Source organism: Trichomycterus rosablanca, chromosome 26, assembly GCF_030014385.1.
Source record: "Trichomycterus rosablanca isolate fTriRos1 chromosome 26, fTriRos1.hap1, whole genome shotgun sequence".
Lineage (NCBI taxonomy): Eukaryota > Metazoa > Chordata > Actinopteri > Siluriformes > Trichomycteridae > Trichomycterus > Trichomycterus rosablanca.
Genome location: NC_086013.1, coordinates 2,200,494 through 2,224,214, shown reverse-complemented (window position 1 = coordinate 2,224,214; position 23,721 = coordinate 2,200,494). Strand labels below are relative to the sequence as shown.

The 23,721-nt window shown below is 45.4% G+C and overlaps 2 protein-coding genes across 2 annotated transcripts; one reads left to right on the top strand and one right to left on the bottom strand.

The window, feature by feature from the left end:
• Nucleotides 1–5,850: 5,850 nt before the first annotated feature.
• On the bottom strand, nucleotides 5,851–14,886 carry gnb2 (guanine nucleotide binding protein (G protein), beta polypeptide 2). The gene is made up of 10 exons (XM_062988273.1): nucleotides 14,675–14,886; nucleotides 12,464–12,567; nucleotides 11,692–11,730; nucleotides 11,154–11,260; nucleotides 9,915–9,978; nucleotides 9,192–9,354; nucleotides 8,817–8,883; nucleotides 7,703–7,904; nucleotides 7,044–7,260; nucleotides 5,851–6,607 (listed from the first exon to the last, which is right to left on the bottom strand). Exons 2-10 carry the CDS (start codon nucleotides 12,518–12,520, stop codon nucleotides 6,501–6,503), a joined length of 1,023 nt encoding a protein of 340 aa, XP_062844343.1. The 5' UTR covers nucleotides 12,521–12,567; nucleotides 14,675–14,886; the 3' UTR covers nucleotides 5,851–6,500.
• A 3,678-nt stretch (nucleotides 14,887–18,564) lies between these two features.
• Nucleotides 18,565–22,810, top strand: LOC134303327 (zinc finger protein 358). The gene is made up of 2 exons (XM_062988696.1): nucleotides 18,565–19,406; nucleotides 20,688–22,810. Exons 1-2 carry the CDS (start codon nucleotides 18,794–18,796, stop codon nucleotides 21,419–21,421), a joined length of 1,347 nt encoding a protein of 448 aa, XP_062844766.1. The 5' UTR covers nucleotides 18,565–18,793; the 3' UTR covers nucleotides 21,422–22,810.
• Nucleotides 22,811–23,721: the final 911 nt, after the last annotated feature.

The window sequence follows — 23,721 nt, the reverse complement described above, 5'->3', positions numbered from 1 at the left end:
AAGGTCCAGCATTTTCAACTGGACCCTGACACGCCCAGTTTATGTCGTCACTCACGGCCACAGAAAATCCTTCACATCCCCACATCTGTATTACACGCGCTTTTAGTGTATCCAATGACCCGATTGCATTAAGCTTCCTCTGTACTGATGCCGATCCCCGCCCTGATTGAGGAGAGCGAACTGATACACGCCCCCTCCGACACGTGTGCAGTAGCCGACTGCATCTTTTCACCTGCATGAGACGGGTTTATATGCAGATTAGCTTCGAGTTCCCTGTCTGGCTCCCCACCCTGTATGAACGACAGCCAATCGTATGGCTAGGTCGTATACCGGATGGCTAGGTCGAGTTTCGAACCCACGAGTTTGAAATGTCAGCTCTGGTGTGCTAGCGTGTTTTCCCGCTGCGCCACCTGAACCCCAGCCAAACCCCAGCCAAAAAAGGGTCGCAGAGAGAAATAATAATTATTAAACAAACGGATTTTAAACAGGCGCATAAATACATGCGAACGCCCCCTTGTCGCCTGGGTCACTTGAAAAATAGTTTGACCTCGCTTTAATGCACATGCTCACCCATTCAAACCGTTAGTCACTCTTAAACGAGCGCGATCAGTATCGTTCTAACTGCCATGTTTCCGTCTCTAGCAGTGCCTTGGTGTAAGGTGGTGTGTGTGCATGTCTTAAAATAGTACACCCACAATATCTATATTTATAAGATAAATCAATCCCCCCGACACTTCGGGAAGACGTAGAACGAGGCAACGCCAGCGCAATCAGAGACGTTTCTCACGCCAAAGAAAGTGCACTTAATCCTCGAGGAGGTTCAGGCTCGAGAAGCCATTGCATTTGATGAGCTCCATTGACCAGAAACAGGCCGTCAAAGCTCCGTTTGGGACAGAACCGGGGTCGGACACAGAAATCTCAGTTCTGCTATCGTTAGATTGGCTGCGTCTGAGGATGTGGGGGTGATGCATATGCGCCCTATCCAGGGTGCTTCTTCCTTGGAACCGGACCTGCAGTTTCCACTAATCAGAATTCCCTAGCACTGCCGCCTCACAGCGAGAAGGTCCTGGGTTCGATTCCCAGCTGGAGCAGTCTGTGTGGAGTTTGCATGTTCTCCACGTGTCCGTGTGGGTTTCCTCTGGGAGCTCCAGTTTCCTCCCACAGTCGAAAGACGTGCAGGTGAGGTGAATTGGAGATACTAAATCATCATGATTTGGTCTCGTGTGGCTTTGCAAGATGAGGTTCTCGACCCCGGCTGTGCAGGTTTGGTTAGAAATCCTTTATCGTCTGGTCTCCATTACCAAATATTTTACTGGAGTGATGTTCTTCAGTTGTTTTCTTCAGATAGTAAAATTCTAATTATATATATTTATATACAAATACTGGCGACTGTATTAGGTACACCTAGCTTGTACCTCCTTTCATTGACCGATATAGATGCACTTTGTGGGAATTTGACTGTAATTAAATGCCGGTTGTTGCTCTGTACACTTTGTGACGTCCTACCACATCCATTAATGTAACCAAATTTGATTTGGGTGGTGGGTCGTTCTCACTCTCAGCACTGTAATCAGACAGCAGGTGCAGCTGTGTTGTTGGGATTTCTAAACACTGTTACACCTACTGGCTCTTTTGTTGTTTGTGGGCGGTTAGAACCAAGAGTGGTCACCATCCTCCTTATGTAAATGTATTTACATTGTCTAAGCAATTGAAAGTTAAGGGCCTTGCTCAAGGGTCCAACAGTGACAACATGGCAGTGGTGGGGCTTTTCCCAGCACCCTTTTGATTACTAGTCCAGTACTTTAACTGCCCTGTCCTCTAGTCTTTTATTAGTGGATAGTTTCTGATTACATGTTGATGTCGGCCTTTATTTTTGTGGACGTCGAGGTGTTTCGAATTCCCAACAACACTGCTGCACCTGCTGCAACATCATGCTGTCGTGTCGTTAATACGATTACGGTACTGGACTACATTTACGTTTACTTTTTTCGGCATTTAGCAGACGCTTACAGTACAGTGACAGTATATTATCTAAGCAATTGAAGGTTAGGGGCCTTGTTTAAGGGCCCAACAGTGGCATCCTGTCAGTGGTGGGGCTGAAACCAGGGAACTTTCAATTACAAGTCCAGTACTTTACATATACTTTACTAGTAGTCGAAAGGTCTCTGGTTCAAGCCCCAGCACTGCCACAGGTTGCCACTGTTGGGCCCTTGAGCAAGGCCCCTAACCTTTAATTCCTTAGACAGTAAACTGTCACACTACTGTAAGTCACTTTGGACCTACACTAGTGTTTTTGCCGTGCTGGTTTTGAGAACGGTCCACCAGGTGAAGAACATCTGAGGGTGAGATGTGACCAAGTGTACATTCAGAGCGACAGACCACAGAACTACAGTCAGTAACCGTATAACCCCAGAGTGACCAAACGCTCCAGTCACTTCAATAAAAGGTTGTAATATTGGGACAGACAGAGTTTTTATAAGCGTGTTCGGGGGCCTCTTTGCAATGGAATCAAAATTAAATGAATATATCGTGTAATCATTATTTTACTACATCGTTCTGAATAGGAGTCGCGTATATTGTGATCATTTAAAAAATCGATCGATGGAATAGATTTCTATAGAGTAGTTTTACAGACAGAGTAATAATCTAAGCACAAATGTATATTTACCAGAGAGCTGTACACTTGGGTTAGGGAATTAAGACTGATTTACCCCTCATTCTCCGTGTGTGTGTGTGTGTGTGTGTGTGTGTCTTTATTCTAAACGAGCCTCAGAAACGGGCTGGCGTGGGTGCACGTATGAATAGAAGAGCTATTTTTGATCCAAATACACACTGTTCATGATTCCCTGAAAGGAACAAGAGGAGGAGATTCGGTCCGGACGACAGCCGATCAGAATGCATGTCGTTCGGACACCAGATCCCAGTCCTCCCAGTATAAAAACCTGATCCTGAAACTATATGTGGCCAGTAATGAAGCGTGGCTGTGAAATGTATGTGGACGTCCTTTTTAATTATGACTAACAGAGTGACACGCTTCCAATTTGGAGGCGCGGTTTGTGGAAGAAATGTGAATCACGGTTTGATTTCAACCCCACTCGACACCTTTGGGATGAATTGGAACGTCGAGTTAAGAGTTCCCATAGTCTCACTCCGAACGGAGATCGTTTCAGCCACGTTCATGTCCGTGGTTTTGAAATGAGCCATCCGGTAAGATGATGATCATATATCCACATACCTTTGTGGCTGGCACCAGTGGCCGGATGGTCTTCGAATGCCCACGTTTGAAGTCAGATTTTATGATTTCTGCACTTTTCTTTTTCTGTGGCTGAAACTGATTGGATCTTTTCATAGTTCTACAGTTTCTTGTGGGTTTCTGCAGACAGCACACCTTCAGTTTGGTTGTCCCTGGTTAGACCACTGTTCCATGTACTTTGCACATAGAGAAATGGTTTTGTATAGATGGTCGTGTACACATTTTGGGCGGTGGTAGCTCAGCAGTGTTGCCTACAAATGATCCAAATGATAGTACTGTGACAGTATACAATCAAAGCAATTGAGGGTTAAGGGCCTTGCTCAAGGGCCCAACAGTGGCAGTGGTGGGGCTTGAACCAGTGACCTTTCAATTACTAGTCCTGTACCTAAACCACTGGGATACAACTGCCCTAGTGTTAGAGACACTTAAAAGCCTAGTGGTTAAGGTACTGGACTAGTAACCAAAAGGTCGCTGGTTCAAGCCCCACCACTGCCAGGTTGTCACTGTTGGGGAGAAATGCCTCTCAAGGTGGTTCGGTGGAGTCCTAGAGCCCAGAACAGGCTTTATAGCCTTAACAGACAGATATTTGTAAGACTTCCAGTAACATGATAGGAAAAGTCTCTCTTCACTTCACACTCCATTCCATTAAACGCAGAAGCATCTTCAGATCTGTTCCAGGACGATCTGGATTGAACCGAAACGTTTTATGAGATGCTTTTATCTGCGGGCCACGTGATGCGTACGGACCCGGTCCAGGACGTGTGTGTTTATAGGGTGCGTATATAAAGGATGCGGCAGTTTTCTATTAGCACCAAGCTTCATGGTTCTGTATTCAACCCAAGTTAAATTAGTTCGACCTCATTTCTTTTGTAATATAATAATAACTTCAGCACATTTACTTCCTTCTTTTTGTTTGTTGTTGTCTTTGGTTGATTCTGATTGTGGTAACCAGGAGAGGTCAAAGGTCTTAACGTCGATATCCTCTGTGATGGGTTGATAACTCTTCTTTTGGGGTGTTATTTTTTTTTTCTATAATCGTTACCGTTACCCAAAAGTTCTGGTCTGAGCAAAGTAATTATTCAGAAACTGGTTTTGTTTTTCTGCAAGTGTTTACATTGGCGAGATCAGATGGGAGACGGTTTTGCCGAAGTCACGACGGTTTTCTGTTTTTACCGTGTTTCTGGATGAACTCATACATCTGTAATGTCTTAAATACACGATTGTTTGAAAAATAAATAAATAAAAATAAGATTTTGATCTGAATTCGGACGCTTTGTGATTTATTCTGCCGTTTCAAAATACACCACCATACACCATATGGTCAGAAGTATGTAGACGCCCGGAACGTGAGCTTTGTCGCCGTTAATATGGGTTTTCCAGGAATGGAATTTCCTTAATAACAGCTTCTATTCCTCTGCACAGACTTTCCACCAGGGTTCGTGCCCAGACGGTCAGATGAAGTCATGGATTGTGAGGTCAGGCACTTCTATTGGATCAGAAGACCAGGCTTGCACAAAATTTTCAGTTCAGTAGGTTGAGGTCAGGGCTCTGTGCAGACCACCGGACTTTAGGTTTCCATTCATGACGTTTGGTGGACGCTTTTATTCAAACTGACCTACAGTTCTGACTGTATACAATCTAGTCGTATCCAATTACCCGATTGCATTACGCTTCCTCTGTACTGATGTTGACCTCCACTCTGAATGAGGATAGCCGTGACTGACACACGCCCCCATGACACGTGTGCAGTAGCCGACTGCATCTTTTCACCTGCACGAGGCGAGTTCATATGCGTATCAGCTTTGTGTACGGAGAGACACGCCCTGATCCCATTATCCCCCGTCTTTGTGCAGGCGCCATCAATCAGCCAGCAGAGGTCGTAATCGCATCGGTTATAATTTAACGTCCCCTCCCTTGAACAACAAGCCAATCGTTGTTCATGTAGGCGCCCAGCCTGAGCTAGCCGAGCTGAGATTCGAACCGACGAGTTCAAGATGTCAGCTCTGGTGTGCTAACATAAGCGCCCAATCTTAAGGGTTCTAACCAGCAGTGGCAGCCTGAAAGAGGTAGGGCTTGACCCAGCAGCCTTACGATTACTAGGAACGTAATAATTAGGAGGGGTGTCCGCATACTTTTGGCTGTACAGAGTTGCCAGCTGAAGCAAACTCCAGTCCCCTGTTTAGAGGCAGATTAGAGATTGGAACCCAGGAGGGCAAAAAAAAACGTCGCAGAGAACGTAAAGCTCTCGAGTTCAAGGCTTAGCTGTGCTACCGCACTGACCGGGCACGTCTGAGGAGCAGAAGGTCAACAGGGTTTCCATTTACAAGACTCCAACATGAGTAGTTGAGGTTAAGGGCGGTACGGCTGTGTGTGAGGATCCACCTCTGGCTGATACAAAGAAGCAGGGGGACGGGTGCTAGTCTGTGGCTCTCCTCGGCCAGCGCAGGGGTAGCGCAGACAGGAAAATTGCTTTTACGTATGTCCAAAGTCTAAACAGGATCGGTTTAGAGTAAAAGTGCAAGTGTGAGAAGAGGGAATCCTAAAACTAATCCTAAAGTGCACCAGAATTACCAGACACATTTTACCACATGATTCAGTTTTTATTTCAATTGTCTTTTATTTTTGTGATCTGAGGGACGTGGATTAAATAAAAACATGAATTAAATAAACCAGATTGAAATAAAACCTCAAGAATCCTTGAAATAAATAAAACGGTTTTACAAAAGGTCGTGTTTTGACTCGTGTTCTTTTTGTCTGGCGTCGATCAGTACAAGAAATCTAACATATAATCAGAACGGGGGGGTGATTACTTTTTCACACCGCCCTACATGGTGGTAAAGTCCTGGCGGATCATGTACAGGTCATTCATGTGTTTGTGTGGAAAAAAGAACATTCACATTCAGCTCCAGCGAGTCGAACCTGGTGCTGCCTTGTACATAAAGCGAACGGCATCGTAGCATCTTATGTACAATGTGCAGGTCCAGTCGTGTGCAAAAGTTTACACCCCCCGGCTCAAACTGTGTTCTTAAAATCAGGCTTCCATAAATTTCCCCCTGGGGGGTCGGAGTCCAGCATGGTTTAGGGACTCGGCAGTTTGTGAACAGATTTAACCCTTAATGGTCTGCTCAAGCATTTGGTCGAGGGTTCGAGGGGGGTGTAAACTTTTGCACAGGACTGTGTATGTACAGTGAAAGGCGTACGGTGTGTGACGATGGGCGTGACTGGCGTGTTGCCATTTTTTGGGGTATCAGTTCCAGATCTTGAGTAAGCTGTCCCAGGAGCCGGTGCACACCGCCATGCCGTCTTCAGTCACCCCGAGGCAGCTCACCCGATTGTCGTGGCCGGCCAACACACCTGCCGCACAAAGGAAGAGTCAGATCGTGTGAGGATTCAGCCTTGTCGGTCAGACCCATTACCGACGGTGCACCCTTGGATGGGTCGCATGCCAAATAAGTGAAATAAAAAAGAAATAAACTAATTTTAACAGGCACATGAACACAAATGAACTTGTACATAATGCCCCCTTGTGGAGGCTTTATGTTACATCTTGTAAACCACAGTGGGACCAGATTACCACCAATTTTATTAATTAAGAATAATTTATTTTGTGTTTTTTTTTATGCATTGTTTGTGTCGCCTGGGTTGGCCTAAAAGATGCAGATTGCACCAAACCGTTACTATGGAGCTCTGAACTAGGAGCCAACTGTAAAGTATGGTGGAGGATGACTAATAATCTGAGCTCTTTTAATGGTCTGGGATGAAAATCATGATCATATTCATGAAGACGTACCCGCTCGGTCTCCCTTCATGGCGTCCCAGATGTTGCAGTTGAAGTCGTCGTAGCCGGCCAGCAGCAGGCGCCCCGAGCGCGAGAACGCCACCGACGTGATGCCGCAGATGATGTTATCGTGCGAGTAAAGGCCGAGCTCCTGATCCGCCCGCAGGTCGAACAGGCGGCACGTGGCGTCGTCCGAGCCGGTGGCGAAGGCGCTGCCGCTGGGGAAGAACTGAAAGGAGCGGAGAAATTAACAGCGAGGGTAAAAACGAGAACGGCTCTCACACGGATCTGGATCTGAAGTGCTAAAGAAATGGATAATGCTGGAATGTAGTCCGGCTGGGGAAGATACACGTCCGAAAAAAGTCTTTACAAAATGTTCAGGTGTCCAAATACTTTTGGCCATATAGTGTAAAACTCCACCCCCATGAGGCTTTTGATCAGCCATCATTTAGAAGGCGCTTCAATCCAAAGCGACTTACAATTGTGATCGAATACAGTTGAGGATAAAGGGACTTGCTCAAAGGCCCAACAGTGGCAACTTGGAGGTGTTGAGGCTTGAACCGACAACCTCCTGATTACTAACCCTGTGCAATCCTCACACATATCTCCAGACGTGTATTTTCCCCTCAGCGATCACCTCTGGCTCTGTCAGACGAACGGTCGGTACTCACACACACGGCGTTGATGTCGGACTCGTGGCCGGTGAACGTCTGCCTGCACATGCTGTCCCTGATGTCCCAGAGTTTAATGGAGGCGTCGCACGCGCCCGACAGAAAGGTGTGCAGATCCGGGGACAGGGACAGGCTCATGACGTCCCCGCTGTGTCCCGAGAACACGGTGATCTGCTGTCCCGTCTCGATGTCCCACAGAGCGCTGAAAAACAGAGAGGAAAAATCACACCCCCATTCATCAGGGGTTCGTGTGGCTGGCTGCTGCAACATCGACCCCTAGTGTCTAGTCTAGTCGAAGGCTCTGGAGTGAGAGGCGGTATGTGCTGAGGCTCTCTGGCAGCTCGTTTCGACTGAAATAACTCTGGATCTTGAACTGGTTCCATTCCGGCTACTTAGAACCTTGGTGCTGTTCAGAGAACCAGACTGCATTTGCACCAGTTTTATTGGAACCAAGGATGCATCAGCAACGGAAGTAAACAGCAGTAACTTTCCTCTACGATTTGCCACATCCATGGATGTGGTTGGACCGAACGTTCCCGGACTGGAACTTGTTTATTTTTAGTAAAAATGCACCAACTGGTTCAAAATTAGGTGCACAATGTGGAGCAGAAGTTGAACCTGATGTACAGAAGCGTCTACAAGGGAACTGGGTCTACTTCTCAGTCTGCTCTTGAGTCTCTCCCATAAACCTTCTTTAAATCAAGAGCCTGACGTTATCCTGGTGTCCATCAAACAATTTTTGCAGTATGTATAAAGGTAAGGAAAATGTGGTTGCACCATAGGGTGCACGTCTGTTAAAATTGCTTGATGTTCAGTCCAATCACTGGACCTGATGATTTCCACCAAAATCTCAACTGTAATTATTAGCTGGCAGCAGAGATTGGGGTTCGAAAGCATCCTTTGGCAAAGATGCAAAGATGAATAACCGGACATAAGATGTAGAAACTATGCTGAAAGTATATCAAACCATATTTCTTTCTTCCCACTGCTCAGGAGTCCAGGTTCTGACATGCTTCTTATGTCCGGTTATTCATCTTTGCTTTGAAACATGATTCTGACCGTAAGTGTAGGTGGTGCAGTACAGGACGCAGCGTGAATAAAGAGTCGAACTTACCAGATCGTGTCTCCTGAACTGGTGATGATCTGATTGTCATCGATGAAGCGACAGCAAGAGAGATAACCTGGCGAGAAACGTAGCATCAGACACACAGCAGAGGTCAGACGTTTACGTACACTGGGCGCTCGGGTGGCGCAGAGGTCTAATGCGCCAACCCACCAAGCTTTCCGACCTGGCCGGGTGTCTAACAGGCTCAATTGGAATTGAATTGGGAATGTGGTTGAATGGGCTTCTCATTGTCAGTGAAAAAGCGACCCCTGCTGGCACGGTCTGGCGAGCTTCACATCGCTAAAGAACCAGACGGAAGACGGAAGCTTTGATCCAAACATTCAGTCACAGACAAAAACAGTTGCAGAAATCCAGTGTGTTTACCGGTGTGTCCGGACAGTTCCCGGCTGACTCGGACGTTCCCCTCGCGGGTCTTCAGGCTGTAGATGGAGCAGATGTTGTCCAGGCCGCCGCAGGCTACGAAGTTTCCGGACGGAGCGTAGGCGCACGTCATCACCCAGGATGAGCGTAGCGGGATGGCGTGGATCTGCCCAATCAGATCGGTTCAAATAAACACACGTTATTAACATACACCAGGGTTCAGCACATCACCACCAAGAAAACCAGGTTTGTCACATTCTATATTACCATCGGTATAAGAGCAAAAGTATTTGGACGCCTGACAGCTTACAATCTAAGCAATTAAGGGCCTTACTCAGGGGCCCAACAGTGACAACCTGGCAGTGGTGGGGTCTGATTAATAGACCAGTACTTTAACTTCAAGACTACAGCTGTTCTGGTAACGTTTAGTCTACCAGTCTGAGTAGACTGGTATTGTTTCTTGAACCCAAGCTTCTCTTCATGTCTTTATAGAGCTTGTTTATGCACACTGACACAGTCATGCTGGAACAGGAAAGGACCTTCCCTAAACTGCACATAATTTCCTTTATATAACTGATCTATTACATCTGTTAGCAGCTGTAATATTTTGGCTCATCAGTGTGTGTATTATTCCTCACACAGGACACCAAAATCAGTTTCGTATTCCTGTGAGATGGTAATGGGATCTGTGTACTGGTTTATCATCGTGACCGGTGTGTGGAGCACCTTGTTGGTGGTGTAGCTGTCCCAGACGATGAGTTTACCATCTTGTGAAGCACTGACCAGCAGCCTGACAGAAGAAAAGAGAAAGATAGAGAAGGTTAAATGTCTTAAATGTGCATAGGGTGAAATCAAAGCTCTTATTTTCCCATCACAACCATATTACACTATATGGCCACTCGACCATGAGATTGTGCTCTGATGTCGGTCTACAAAGCTTCAATTGATGTTCCAGTTCATTCCAAAGCTGTTGAGTTGGGCTGAGGTCAGGAGTTTATTTAAACCGAGCTTTTCTTCACGTCGCTTTGTGCACAGAGGCGGGAACGTGCCATCCCTAAACTGTTGCTTCAAAGCTGAACGCACAGAATTTCCCTTATATAACTGATTAATTACACCTGTTAGCAATTGTTGAGGCTGAAACACATAAATTAATAATTAGAAGGGGTGTCCCAATACTTTTCTCAGTATCTTAATATGCAAACCATCAAGCAAGTCTGTTTTCTCAGGTTTGAGGTTGACAATGACGCCCTCCTGTGGATAAATGCAGGATTACATTTACATTTTCGGTATTCGAAACGTCTTCTGTATTTATTTTAGGTCTTTATATTTTTTGTACTGCTTTTTTATCTTGTTTTGCTCTTGTGCTCTGAGTTGCACCCTGGTCCTGGTCCTGGAGGAACGTTGTTTCGTTTTAATATGTACTTATATTTAGCTGAAATGACAACAAAGCCTCTCTTGAACACCTAGCACTTTATTAGGAACACCTATCTGGTACGTACATCCACTGATTTTAATAGCAACTCCTACAGTATAGATGAGTTTTGTGGGTATACAGTTACTGCCTATATCCCAACTGTTGCTTGGTACACTGTTGCCCCCCTGTACCCCATTTATCAGCATTCTTTTTGTTATATACCCTACACTGCAGTATCATTTAAAGAGGTCTCAGCCCGAGGCTGAATTATACAGTGATAATTTGGGGGGCATTTAGTTCTGGACATTCATCTCACTTGCACGTCTTTGGACTGAGGGAGGAAACCCGCACAGACACGGGGAGAACATGCAAACACAGAAGGGACCTGGGGATTCCTCCTGGGAATTGAACCTGCTGAGAGGCGATAGTGCTACCCACCGAGCCACCGTGCCCGTGGTCTCAGCCCAACATTTAACCCTATGGTGGCTCAACAGTGTAGTGTGTGTGTGTGTGTGTGTGTGTGTGTGTGAGTGTGTGTGTGTGTATTGTACCTGGAGTCAGAGCCCCAGTGCATGGCGTAGATTTTGGCTAAATGCCCCCTCAGTGTCCTCCTGGTCCGCATCTGAATCCTGCCCACCGAATCCAGTCCTGCCGTTATCTACGGACACACGTTTATTCATTAGGTGGCTACATGGCTTCCCTAAATCATCGTTAGTGATGGATTGACTTCTCTCCGCCCATATAAATTCATACAGGCATGCATCAGATGGTCTGATGTAACCCAAGAAGCATTAAAACACGACACTTGGTGAAGAGACCACTGTTCCATGTACTGTGTAATAAGTGCAGTCACACTAACCCTGTTTATATTATCACAGAGAAGTCACAAGCTGGAATCACCAACAAAGAATTAGCAGGCAGTGGCACTGCCCTGTTGATCAATTTGCCACTGCCACGCTAAATGGCATAAAAATAAACATTCTTCACCCTGCTTATTTCCAAAAGACGTCCCCTCCCGGTGTATGTAAACTTTTGACTTTAGTCGTATATTAATTATTAATTAATTAATTAGTTTAGTATGTTAATTACCTGAGTAAGGGTGGAGTCACCGCATGCCTTCCTTGCATCCTGGAAAAAAAAACAGACCCATTATTATAATTCAGTGAGTCACATTTTTAAATACCTGCATCTCTCGCTGTGATTCGGTGGAGTCCTGGATCTTTGGAGAAAGTCTTGTAACCATTTCCAAACTGGTCGATTTAAAAATGTGTTTTGATGCCTCTTGATGTGGTTCAGTGGAGTCCTGGATCTTTGGACAAAGCCAAGTAATCATTTCCTAACTGATCGATTTAAAAATGTGTTTTGATTCATCTCACTGTGATTCACTGGAGTCCTAGATCCTTGGACAAAGCCTTGTAATAATTTCCAAATTGATCGATTTCAACTTGTGTTTTAAAGCCTCTCACTGTGGTTCAGTGGAGTCCTAGATCCTTGGACAAAGCCTTGTAATAATTTCCAAATTGATCGATTTCAACTTGTGTTTTAAAGCCTCTCACTGTGGTTCAGTGGAGTCCTGGATCTTTGGACAAAGCCTTGTAATAATTTCCAAACTGATCGATCTAAACATGTGTTTTGATGCCTCTCGCTGTGATTCGGTGGAGTCCTAGATCCTCGAACAGACCTTTATAATCATTTCAATCTGTGTTATATGAAAATGATTCAGTGTAACAAATATGCAATATTAAACAATCAAAAATACATCGTCATGTTAGCTGCTGCTCGTGTTTGGTCATGAACTTTGAGTCGTAACGTGTTAATGTTTGGTAACTGAAGCACTGTATACTTAGCAGGACGTTCTTACTCGTATCTGGTTCTTCAGCTGCTCGGCCTCCTGTCGAAGCTGCTCCAGCTCGCTCATCTTTGCAGCAGCGTCGGATTTTTAACCTCAGATTCTTCGTCACCAACCTGCGGAGTCAAAAAACATCGTCAAGCATCATGTGGTAAGTTTTATAGAAGAAATAGGGCAGAAAATGGGAAAATCTTGTTTCTTTTACTCTGTATGACCAAAAGTATGTGGACATCCCTTCTACCTAGCCACGCCCATTGCTAAAAGGTGTATATACATTTGATCTTCACTCCTGTGAACAAAGCCAGGTCTGTAAACACAAGGTTTCACTCCAGTGGCCTCGACTGGACTCCTTTGGGATGAATAGGAACAAACCTTGTTCAGTCAGTGCATGACTTTACAAAAGGCCTCTTGATTGAAAGGGCACAAATTCCCACAGACTTCACAATCTTGAGGAAAAGCTTTTCCAGCTTGGTATTAATGCCAATAGGTGCATAATCAGGTGTCTTAGTAGTCTGGTTGCATATAAATCTAAAAAAAACCCAGAATAAACCAGAATTTAAATAGAATCAAACTGTTTTATGGTCCACTGACATTTTAGTGCTTGTGGTTTCGGGATTGAGATGTTTTTCAGAATTTTCTGGCATCCACTGGGCCAAATCGTTCCACACAAGTTCCAAAATTAGTTTAGTGCCATTTTTGCATCAGTTGGACGCCGCAGACACCGCAGATTTGCATGTTTCCCGTTAAAGCAGCGCGTTCAGGAACTTCATTCTTCACCTGAAAACTTTGCATGAGGAACAAGTGAAGGTTTGAACCAAGCAGGAACTTCCTGGACCTTATATAAACAATCATGTCACGCTATGGTCAGCGAGTGATGGTTCATGATTTGTGCAGCCAGCTCGAGACAGTGGCCACACAGTACCAGAGTCCTGGGGACCTGAGGACTTGGGTTCAATCCTGCCCTCCAGTCATTTCATGTGAGGTGTTTGCCATACCTATATGAAGTTCCTCTGACCTGGACTGACCTACATTATTACTGACTAAAGCAGTTGACTTCTATGTGTCCACACGAATAGGGCTAGTGTGACCACACCCATTAAAACCATGATGTGGTCAAGATCCTGCAACAGCTCGCCAAGGTCGACAAGAAAACCCAAACTGTCACCTTATGCTACATGGAATAGGACCACTAAAAACAGGTCTGATATGACTAAGAAACTCCTGATTCATGGGTGTCACTGTCCACAGTCAAGCAAGCGTTATATAACCATAGGATTAGAGGCTGCTGACTGTGAACTCGCTTGACTGTGGACAGGGTCACATGCTTCAGCAGATTCAAATTCTAAATGTTGAGACCACTGTTCCATGGACTATTTAAATAGCCACGGTCAAACTTGTACTTTTTATATGGGCACAGAGAAGTCACCAACTATAGTCAACCATAATAACCGACAAGGAATTGGAAGGCCTAGGCACAAAGTCTACATTAATTGTTTAAATTGCTGGTGCCAATGGCACAGCTAAGAGAGTGGGTACTGCATAGCAACATGGGACCTGGGGACCTGGGTTTGAGCCTCATATCGGCTCACTTTGTGTTCACCGCCCTGTGATGGATTTGGCTCTGCTCTGGGTGTATTTTTGCCTTGTGCCGATGTTTAAAAGTGGCACCACACCCACCGTGGCCCTGACCAGGCTTAAGCGGATAGTACAAATGATTGAATGAGAGAAAATATGAATCCTTTGCAGTTTAATGGTAAATATTAATGAATCATTTAGGATGAAAAGGTTTATTCATTTATTCACTTTATTATATGCTGTATCCTGGTCGTAGTCACAGTGGGCCCTGAGCCTGCCTGAAACCCTAGACAGGGTATCACATTTACTCACTCGCTCCTGGTTGGAGAAAACAGAATACCCAGAAGAAAACCCACGCCAGCAAGGGAGGAATGTGACCGACCGGAGGCGAGAACTGAACCCAGTTCTTTAGGACCTGTGTTGCGGTGCGACACCCACTCAACCAGCTGCGTGACTGTGTTAAATTTTTTAATCTAGCATTTATCTACAGTTTTATATCTACGAGTCCTCAGTGAGGTCCAGATTTACAGAGACTGGGCACTTGCCACCCCTGGACCCCCAGCAGAACCCCAGCAGAACGCAGACCCGCCCCTGCAAGGTTCCTTACAGTACCGATACTCTACAGTTCTGGAACTATATAGTCTATACCTGATTGATGAGGCTCGGTGCAGGATGGTCTTGAGGAGATGATTTAGTCCCAGATGTTCTCCAAAAGCTGTTTGATAAAATCGTTACTGATGATACATGATGGTCGGTGATGGTCGGGTCGGGTCGGCCTGCAGATCCAGAAACGCAGCAGGAAAAATCGCACAGTCAGTTCATTCCTTCAGAGGATCTAACTGGGACTAGAACTGGAACTATACTGGTACTGATTTAGTCTCTTTAATGCCACTAAGCTGTTTGATAGTTCAGCAGAAGATCCTGTATAATGAATACGATGCAACAATCCAGATCGTTCAGCAGATCTCCAAAACGCTTCTCTTAGCTCGGATCGCTTTTCTTTCCCCCGGAATATTTACGTGTTAAATAAGAATAGTCTGTCTACACAAAAATGTACAAAAAATCATATAAAATAAATACATAAATAAATAAACGACTTGGCTATGTGGCCGATGATGCGCGCAAACCATCCATAAGTCCAGAGCGCTTCAATCCAAACGCAGCACGGATCTACATCCAATTAAAAATATATACACGTAATAAATATATCTCATTTAAATTAGGTGTTCAGACCTCTGTATGAATGTAAATCCTGAGCAGTGTCCTTTAAAAGCGCACTGTAAAACAATGTAAGGTCTCATGCACTAAATTCAACCACACCCATTTTACACAGACTGTACCATTAAAGGACAGCCCCGCTCCCCCCGGTTTTAACCCCTTTATCACCTGTACCCATCACGTTACCCCACAGATTTACAAAATTACAGTATAAGAAACACTTGGGGTTGAATGGAACCGAGTATTCAACCTTTTTTGTTCTATTCTTCATGCACAATATATTTTTCTTGCTCCCTTTAGGCATAACCAAAGATTTATTCATAAATAAACCTTTACAAATGACTGGCACTTAGATGGCACCGTGGTCTAGAGAAAAATTATCTCTTTGCTGTCTGGAAGAGATAGAAAAAGCTACAATGCCAGCTTAACACCTTAAATAGTTACAGTTATTTCCACTGGGAGAACTCATGGAACCACCAATCTTGCCTGGACAGGTGTGTCACACTATATTTATATATAATGCCATAGCTCTCAGACAAACGATCAGACAAAAGACAGGAAAACAACTGGAATAAAATATACACAGTGAGCCATACGCAGTATTTTTTAATACCACAACCATCCTGGTTCCTTCAGCAATTCACACAAAACGTCCAGCTAAAAAAAGGGCGAAGGTGCGTCTATCTAATCTCCAGACTTCAATCCCATTATAAATTCTTGGAGGACTTTGAAATTCAGAGTCCGTCAAATGTTTAATTGCCCCATAGATTAGGATCCAGTGAGTAGGAAAATCACCCACTGGACACTTTATTAGGAACACCAAACTAATACTAGATACTAGAATCCCTTTTGAGATTTCCAGATGTGCAGCAGGTTTGTCAGCTTCACGTTCATGCTGCAGATCTTCCAAACCCACCACATCTTATAGGTGGTCTACTGGATTTAGATCTGGTGATTGCAGAGGCGACTACAGTAGTCTTGTAGTAGTAGTAGTCTAGTACAAGGAACAGGTTGAGACTTGGACAAGCAATTTGACCAGCTAAACAATCAACATAATATCCAGAAGTGACCAACTGAACCATCAAACATTTTAGCTGGTCAATCAAATTGACCAATCTGTTTTTTTAAGTATGGGAACTGAATAACTTCACATGTAGCGTTAATTAAAATTCTTCTGCTGTTTGAACCGTGAGCTCTTCCTCTCCGGAGATCCAAACCGTCACCCAAAGGATTCACCCAGACTCCTAATTACACCTGATTTAATTGGTCTCGCAGTTACTCCTATCTGAATGACTTCTATTCGGTAGGAGTATGTACAGTATATCCACACACACACAGACACACACACACACACACACACACACACACACACACACACACACACACACACACACAAAACGCCCCCACCCTTTCAAAATGCACCCCCGTCCATCCACACGATGGTACATTCCACCTGCCCTGCTCCTCTCAGGGCTCCATTAGGGACTGTAGTTTCTGAGGATGGGGTTGCCTAGCAACAGCAGTTGGCCCAAGCAAATGACCATCATTCATTCATTTATTCATTGGCGGTGGTTCTGTAATCACTCCGCTCCATAACACTGTGAGCAAGAAGGATGTACACACCAGACATATCAGGGCAACATATACTCACCTATTACCTTACTTATTCGTTAGACCCATGTGAACATGAGAAGAACATGCTAAACGTCTTACACGCAGTGATCAAGTGAGCCCTTGTTCTTGTGTGTCCCTAATGTTATTTATTTTTGCTAATTTTACTTTACTTTTTGAAAAACACATTTTATTATATTTAATGAGTCAACGAGTGTGACAAATATGCAATAGCACAGATGATTAAAGGGCGGCACTGTGGCTAGGTGGGTAACACTGTCGCCTCACAGCAAGAAGGTCCTGGGTTCTTTCTGTGAAGAGTTTGCATGTTCTCCCCGTGTCCGCGGTCCAAAGACATGCAGTCAGACTGATTTGAGATACAAAAATTGCCCCTAGGTATATGTGTATGTGTGTGTTTGTGTACTGGAGTGGTTAAACATGTTTGTTTGTTTATTAGGATCTTAACGTCATGTTTTACACTTTGGTTACATTCATGACAGGAACGGTAGTTACTCATCACACAAGATTTATCAGTTCACAAGGTTATATCAAACACAGTCATGGACAATTCAGTGTCTTCAGTTCACCTCACTTGCACGTCTTTGGACTGTGGGAGGAAACCGGAGCACCCGGAGGAAACCCACACGGACACGGGGAGAACATGCAAACTCCAGACAGGAAGGACCCGGACCAATCCACCTGGGGATCGAACCCAGAACCTTCTTGCTGTGAGGTGACAGTGCTACCCACTTAGCACACTTACCGTGCTGCCTCGGCCCGGCTAGGTGGGTAGCACCGTCGCCTCAAAGCAAAAACGTGGGTTCTCCTCGCGTCTGCGTGGGTTTCCTCCCACAGTTCGAAGACATGCAGTTAGGCTGGTGTGTGTGTGTGTGTGTGTGTGTGTGTGTGTGTGTGTGTGTGTGTGTGTGAACCGTACCAACCGCAACCCCAAATCGGATGAAGCGGATTAGACAGACAATGTAGACACGCTGTAGCTTAGTGGTTAAGGTTACTGGGCTAGTAATCAGAAGGTTGCTGGTTCAATATCAACACTCAGACCAAATCCACAGACTGGGAGTTGAGATGCTGCCGGGTGATGGATGCCATAACCGGGGGGATAGACAGGGTGTTGCCGGCGGGTGGAGGGACGGCAGTGGGCGAGTGAGTGTGTGTGTGTGTGTGTGTGTGAACCGTACCCACCGCAACCCTAAATCGGATGAAGCGGATTAAACACACAATGTAGACACGCTGTAGCCTAGTGGTCAAGGTTACTGGGCTAGTAATCAGAAGGTTGCTGGTTCAATATCAACACTCAGACTGGGAGTTGAGATGCTGCCAGGTGATGGATGCCATAAGCAGAAACCATTGAGCCTGTGTTTCTCTCTCTCTGTGTGTGTGTGTGTGTGTGTGTGTGTGTGTGTGTGTGTGTGTGTGTGTGTGTGTGTGAACCGTACCAACCGCAACCCCAAATCGGATGAAGCGGATTAAACACACAATGTAGACACGCTGTAGCCTAGTGGTCAAGGTTACTGGGCTAGTAATCAGAAGGTTGCCGGTTCAAGCCCCACCACCACTGCCCTTGAGCAAGGCCCTTAAGCCTCAATTGTACACCGTGGCAACGGTTGCTAGGATGTGGGAACTACATTTCCCATGATTCCTTTCATACATAGTGCGTCACTACAGCGCTGCTTCGGTTCGGAGAGAGCGACGAGTAGCTGAGAGCCGCGGGTTTGTTTACTCCCGTGTTCGTACCGCGTAAAGCACCAGAGTCCCAAAAAATACTGTTTTATTACGGACTGGTACAGATTATAAGCGTTTAAAGTGCTTAAAGAACAAAACCAATCAACAAGAGATGAAAACAAACAGGCTGAAATAGCGAACTACAGACTTAGCTAGCTAGTTAGCCCGGAGCTAACAGTGGGTGTAAACAGAGCTAACATGTCGGTGGACTCCTCGGTCAGTGTGTCGGTCCTGCAGTATGAACTCGCCTCCACTATAGAACAGGCGGTCCGGAGTGCTGTGGACACGGTACTAAAGGAAACAGCCCGGATCGTGGGTGCCAAGCTAACCGAGGCCCGGGATGCAGCCGCCGAGTCCCGCAGAGAGAACCGGAGCCTGCGGGACCGACTGGAGCTGACCGAGAGCGAGCTGAAGGCGATGCGCTACTACATGTCCGCCGCCGAGAAGAACATCCAGCAGTGCCTGCTGCTCAACCCGAACCGACCCGCCGATGACCCCCCGGTACAGTTTCCACCAGAACCGGCTTCTGCTACCCGCGACACACAGCCCAGATCCATCAGGAACCCGGGCAGGACTCTGAGCGCCAGATCCGTGCCCAGTGTGGGTCTGTGTTTGCCCACCGTGCAGCCCGACTGGCCTCGTACCCTCATAAACCGGAGAAGACTGCGCTCATCCGGCGGTGGGAACTCCAGCTCCAGCTTCCAAAACCAGACTGGGAGAGCCCCAGTCCACCCAGAACCAGCCGTACCCAGAAGTGAGGAAGCACACGAGGAACAGTTTTACATCGCAGATCAATCAGTCATCAATAAAGGTGAGTAGAATCAGTATTTAGTAAAGGACGCGCTGGAACCAGAGCTGGGATCTCGAATGCATCGTATCGAATCTCGGCTCTGCCTGCCGGCTAAGGCTGAGCGGCCACATGAACAAAGATTGGCATGAATGGTGCAATTGCGACCTCTGCTGGCTGATTGATGGCGCCTGCACAGAGATGAGACAAGAGTGCTCTCAGGGTGTGTCTCTCCGTACACGACGCTGAGCTGCACTCATCAAAGTGTAGGTGATAAGATGCATACGGCTGCCGCCCACGTGTCGGAGGGGGCGTGGGTTAGCTTCGTTCTCCTCAATCGGAGCGGGGATCGGCATTGGTGGAGAGGAAGCGTGACGCAACTGGGCAATCGGACGCGCTAAAAACAGGGGAGAAAATGCTTTTTTTTTATTTAATAAAGGATCAGTGGACGAGTTGGAAATAAATTGATTCTTTAAATGAGCCATTATGGTCAATTTACAAAAGTCTGATGATATTAAATGTGCCAAATGTAGTTTACTGTAGTAGCACTGTCGCCTCACAGCAAGAAGGTCCTGGGTTCGATCCCCAGGTCCTAGGGACAGTTGTGGCCTAGTAGGTACCAGACTAGTAATCCAAAGGTTGCTGGTTCAAGTCCCAACACTGCCCTTAACCCTCAATTGCTTAGACAATATACTGTCACAGTACTGTAAGTCGCTTTGGATAAAAGCGTCCGCTAAATGCTGAGAATGTAAATGTTCTGTGTGGAGTTTGCATGTTCTCCCCATGTCTGTGTGGGTTTCCTCCCACAGTCCAAAGACGTGCAAGTGAGGTGAACTGGAGATACAAAATCGTCCATGACTAAAAAAAAATACTTGAGAGCTGATGAATCTTGTGTGATGAGTAACTACTGTTCCTGTCATGAATGTAACCAAAGGGTAAAACATGACGTTAAAATCCTAATAAATAAACAAATAAATACATTTATTAAGAATTAAAAAAACAAATGACTTTTCTACGGTCACCTTCCTTTTCGATGCATTTTTTAAAAGTGTTTTTAAGTGCTGTATTGACCTAAAATATGGTGCACCAATAGTAACCCCCTATAATTGGTGACCCGAGAGTAAGCATGGTTGCCCCAATAGATAAAATTCTGTATATTCTATGAAATGAATGAAAAAAAGTATTATACCCCAAACAACTGGATAACATTTTGCACTGGAGCGTTTATAAATCCTTCTGATTCTGATGTTTACGTGGATTTATGTTCTTCCGTCCCTTCCTCACGTCTTCCTCCATGTGTTGTAGACTATAACGCCTCTGCTGGTGGACTGCAGGATTTCGGAAGGGCGCAGCAGGAGGAACAAATGACCGTCGGCTCCTCCGCGAAGGGTCCCGATAACGCTTGTGACATCAGCAAGTTCGAGTTCGAGATGGGCGCCCCGGCGGGTAACGTCAGCGAGCTGAGTCTCATTCAGGTGATGGACGCCAACGACGAGATCAAGCAGAGCGCCGTCAAGGTCGAAGACGAATCCGATGTGCAGCTGATCGACCCCCCGGCGCCAGCGTCCTCGTCTTCGTCCTCGATGGCCGCCCCCGTGCCCGTCTGCGACGCGGAGGCGCCGCCGGGTCTGATGCCTCCCGTAGAGGCCACGGATAAAGTGCACCGGTGTAACATCTGCGGCCGGGGCTTCCGACGCTTCTACTGCCTGAAGACGCACCAGCGCATCCACACGGGCGAGCGGCCGTACCCCTGCCGCTACTGCGAGAAGCGCTTCCGGCACCTGGACAGCCTGCACAAGCACCAGCGCATTCACACGGGCGAGCGGCCGTACCGGTGCGCGCAGTGCGGCTGCTGCTTTCGCGAACTCGGTCAGCTCAAGAAACACAGGCTGAAACACTCGCCCACTGCCGTCCCTCCACCCGCCGGCAACGCCCTGTCTATCCCCCCCGGTTATGGCGTCCATCACCTGGCAGCATCTCAACTCCCAGTCCATGGATTTGGTCTGAGTGTTGATACTGAAACTGAATCTGTGATGTAGCATCATGTTGTTTTGATATATTGGGACGCCACCAGCTGTCAGAGCAACTGCGTAGCGCCAGGCAGAATCTGCGAGGCTCTGGAACTGTTCTGGATGAGTAAAACTGTTCTTACAGTTGATGTGTTGGCTGTAGCATATTCATCATTTTGTTACTCATTAAACCATTTAGTATTCCCTCGTGCCTTGTGAAAAAAAGCGCTCCCATCAGCAAGTGTTCCACATTGATCAGTTTGTCTGTAAAATCAACTTCATATTAATTGTTTTTTTTTTTCATTTTCAGCTCAGAATGACTTACTGAAGTGCTTCCTCAGTAAACATTTCCTTACTCTAGTACAAACAACCATCTAGGAACACAAATCTGCAGAAATTCTGGTAAAAGACAATATAGGTGGGCACTGGGATGGAACAGTGGTCTAACCTGCTAGCATTCAAATCGAATACTCAATGGTCATGGTCAAATCCAGCAAAGTAAACCAAAGCTCTCGTATTTAGTTTTCTGGTTCTTTGCTTCCTTTTTAATTAGATTTAAAAATGCCGGTTCAGGATTTCATTGTACGTTCTGTGCTGCAGATTTCTTTTTCCAGTCGGTCCTTCCAATTCCACTTAAAGACGTCGGTCGTTCGGTCGGTTCCTTCAGCAAAATCACTCCTAGATAAATAAGTGCAGCGTTTCTCGGTTATGTGCCGTGTCTATTTTAAGCCGTGTTTTCATCCACTAGACAATAATAAAAAACGAACTGAAATGAACTGAAGGCGATACAGAACAAAGGGGTTTAAAACAACAGTGTCCTGATGCAGCTCATTCGCTTCTTTAGAATCAGAATCTGCATTGCTGCTTGTTTTGCTGCTTTTAACGGTCGGGTTATGAAGTGTCGGTTTTAAGAAGGCTAGAAATATGTGATCGCTTATACGCACATCGTCAATTAATTTAATCCATCTATTACTAAACTGTATTAAACAGTGTTTCAGTGTAGCTATATGAATAGGTACTAATTTGATCTTAGTACAGTAGTGTGTGCAGTTTGGGACTTTATATTTACCAGTCAGTGCAGAGGTGCGTGTGTATTTCTGAACTGTTTACTTTTCTACACTTTAGCAAATTCTGCTAATTGTATTTTTAAGTTGTCTTTCATACAAACGACATACTAAAGAAAGTTTAAATAACTGTACAGTGGTTTGTGAATGAGTGTGAATATTTTATTATTTGTGGATAACACAAACATTGTAATTGTAATGCACCTGTTATGACAGGTATGGAAACATCTGAACTCTAGACTGAATGTTAAAAAAGGAAACATGGTTGTAGCTTTGTTGTGTTTTTATGCTTTTTTATGTTTTATTGCCTGTTGAAACTGAAATGATTAAAAGGTCACTGACGGCTTTTGACTGACACTTTGTACATGGCATGATTTATCAAACAGCATTTTGTGCACAGAGGAACTGAAAGTGTATTTTGAATTGCTAATTACTTCTTACTCAATATCCAAAGAACTACAGAGTCTTAAAATACATACAGGCGTCTGTACATAAGACATAACTGTTTTAATTGTTGGTTTTTAAAAAAAATCACTGCCTAAAACTGGGTTTTAGGTCAATTTCACCTTGTCATGTATGTGTGTTGAACATACATTCAGGGAAATCCATTTAACTGATGCAATTTGACAAAAATGACACTAAGAAACTGTCCAAACTTATTGGCGAAGTGGGCGGCACGGTGGGTAGCACTGTCGCCTCATACAAGAAGGTTCGATCTCCAGGTGTGGCGGTCCAGGATTGTAGAGCCACGAATTAGAAGCTGCTCGATCGTAAGTAACACTGTCCACAGTCAGACATGCTTTACGATCCACCGGATTCAACAGGACTCGTTCAGATGTCCTGTGGAGTCTGTGTCTTGGTGGGTCAGAACTGTTTTGACAGCAGGTTAGATGGGTGGTCCTAATGTTTTGGCTGTCATTGGTTTGTAGCGTCATGTTAAAGACCTATGGGGCGGCACGGTGGGTGGTGGGTGGTGGGTGGCACTGTCGCCTCACAACAAGAAGGTTCGATCTCCAGGTGTGGCGGTCCGGGTCCTTTCTGTGTGGAATTTGCATGTTCTTCCCGTGCCTGCGTGGGTTTCCTCTGGGGCTCCGGTTTCCTCCCACAGTCCAAAAACGTGCAAGTGAAGTGAACTGAGATACAAAACTTGGGAACTGATGAATCTTATGTTACGAGTAGTGTAAGTGTGTAAAACATGACGTTAAAATCCTAATAAATAATAAATAAATATTGGCGAAGTTGCTGGATGTCAGATTCTGTACATTT

Bases quoted from the DNA above. Each gene is read 5' to 3' on its own strand.
- gnb2 (XM_062988273.1), bottom strand. From the start codon at position 12,520: ATGAGCGAGCTGGAGCAGCTTCGACAGGAGGCCGAGCAGCTGAAGAAC. The intron at 11,731-12,463 runs GTAAGAACGTCC...TTTTTTTTCCAG, and splicing joins AGCTGAAGAACCAGATACGA to GATGCAAGGAAGGCATGCGG. The intron at 7,905-8,816 runs GTAAGTTCGACT...TCTGTTTTTCAG, and splicing joins AGTTCAGGAGACACGATCTG to CGCTCTGTGGGACATCGAGA.
- LOC134303327 (XM_062988696.1), top strand. From the start codon at position 18,794: ATGTCGGTGGACTCCTCGGTCAGTGTGTCGGTCCTGCAGTATGAACTC. The intron at 19,407-20,687 runs GTGAGTAGAATC...CATGTGTTGTAG, and splicing joins TCAATCAGTCATCAATAAAG to ACTATAACGCCTCTGCTGGT.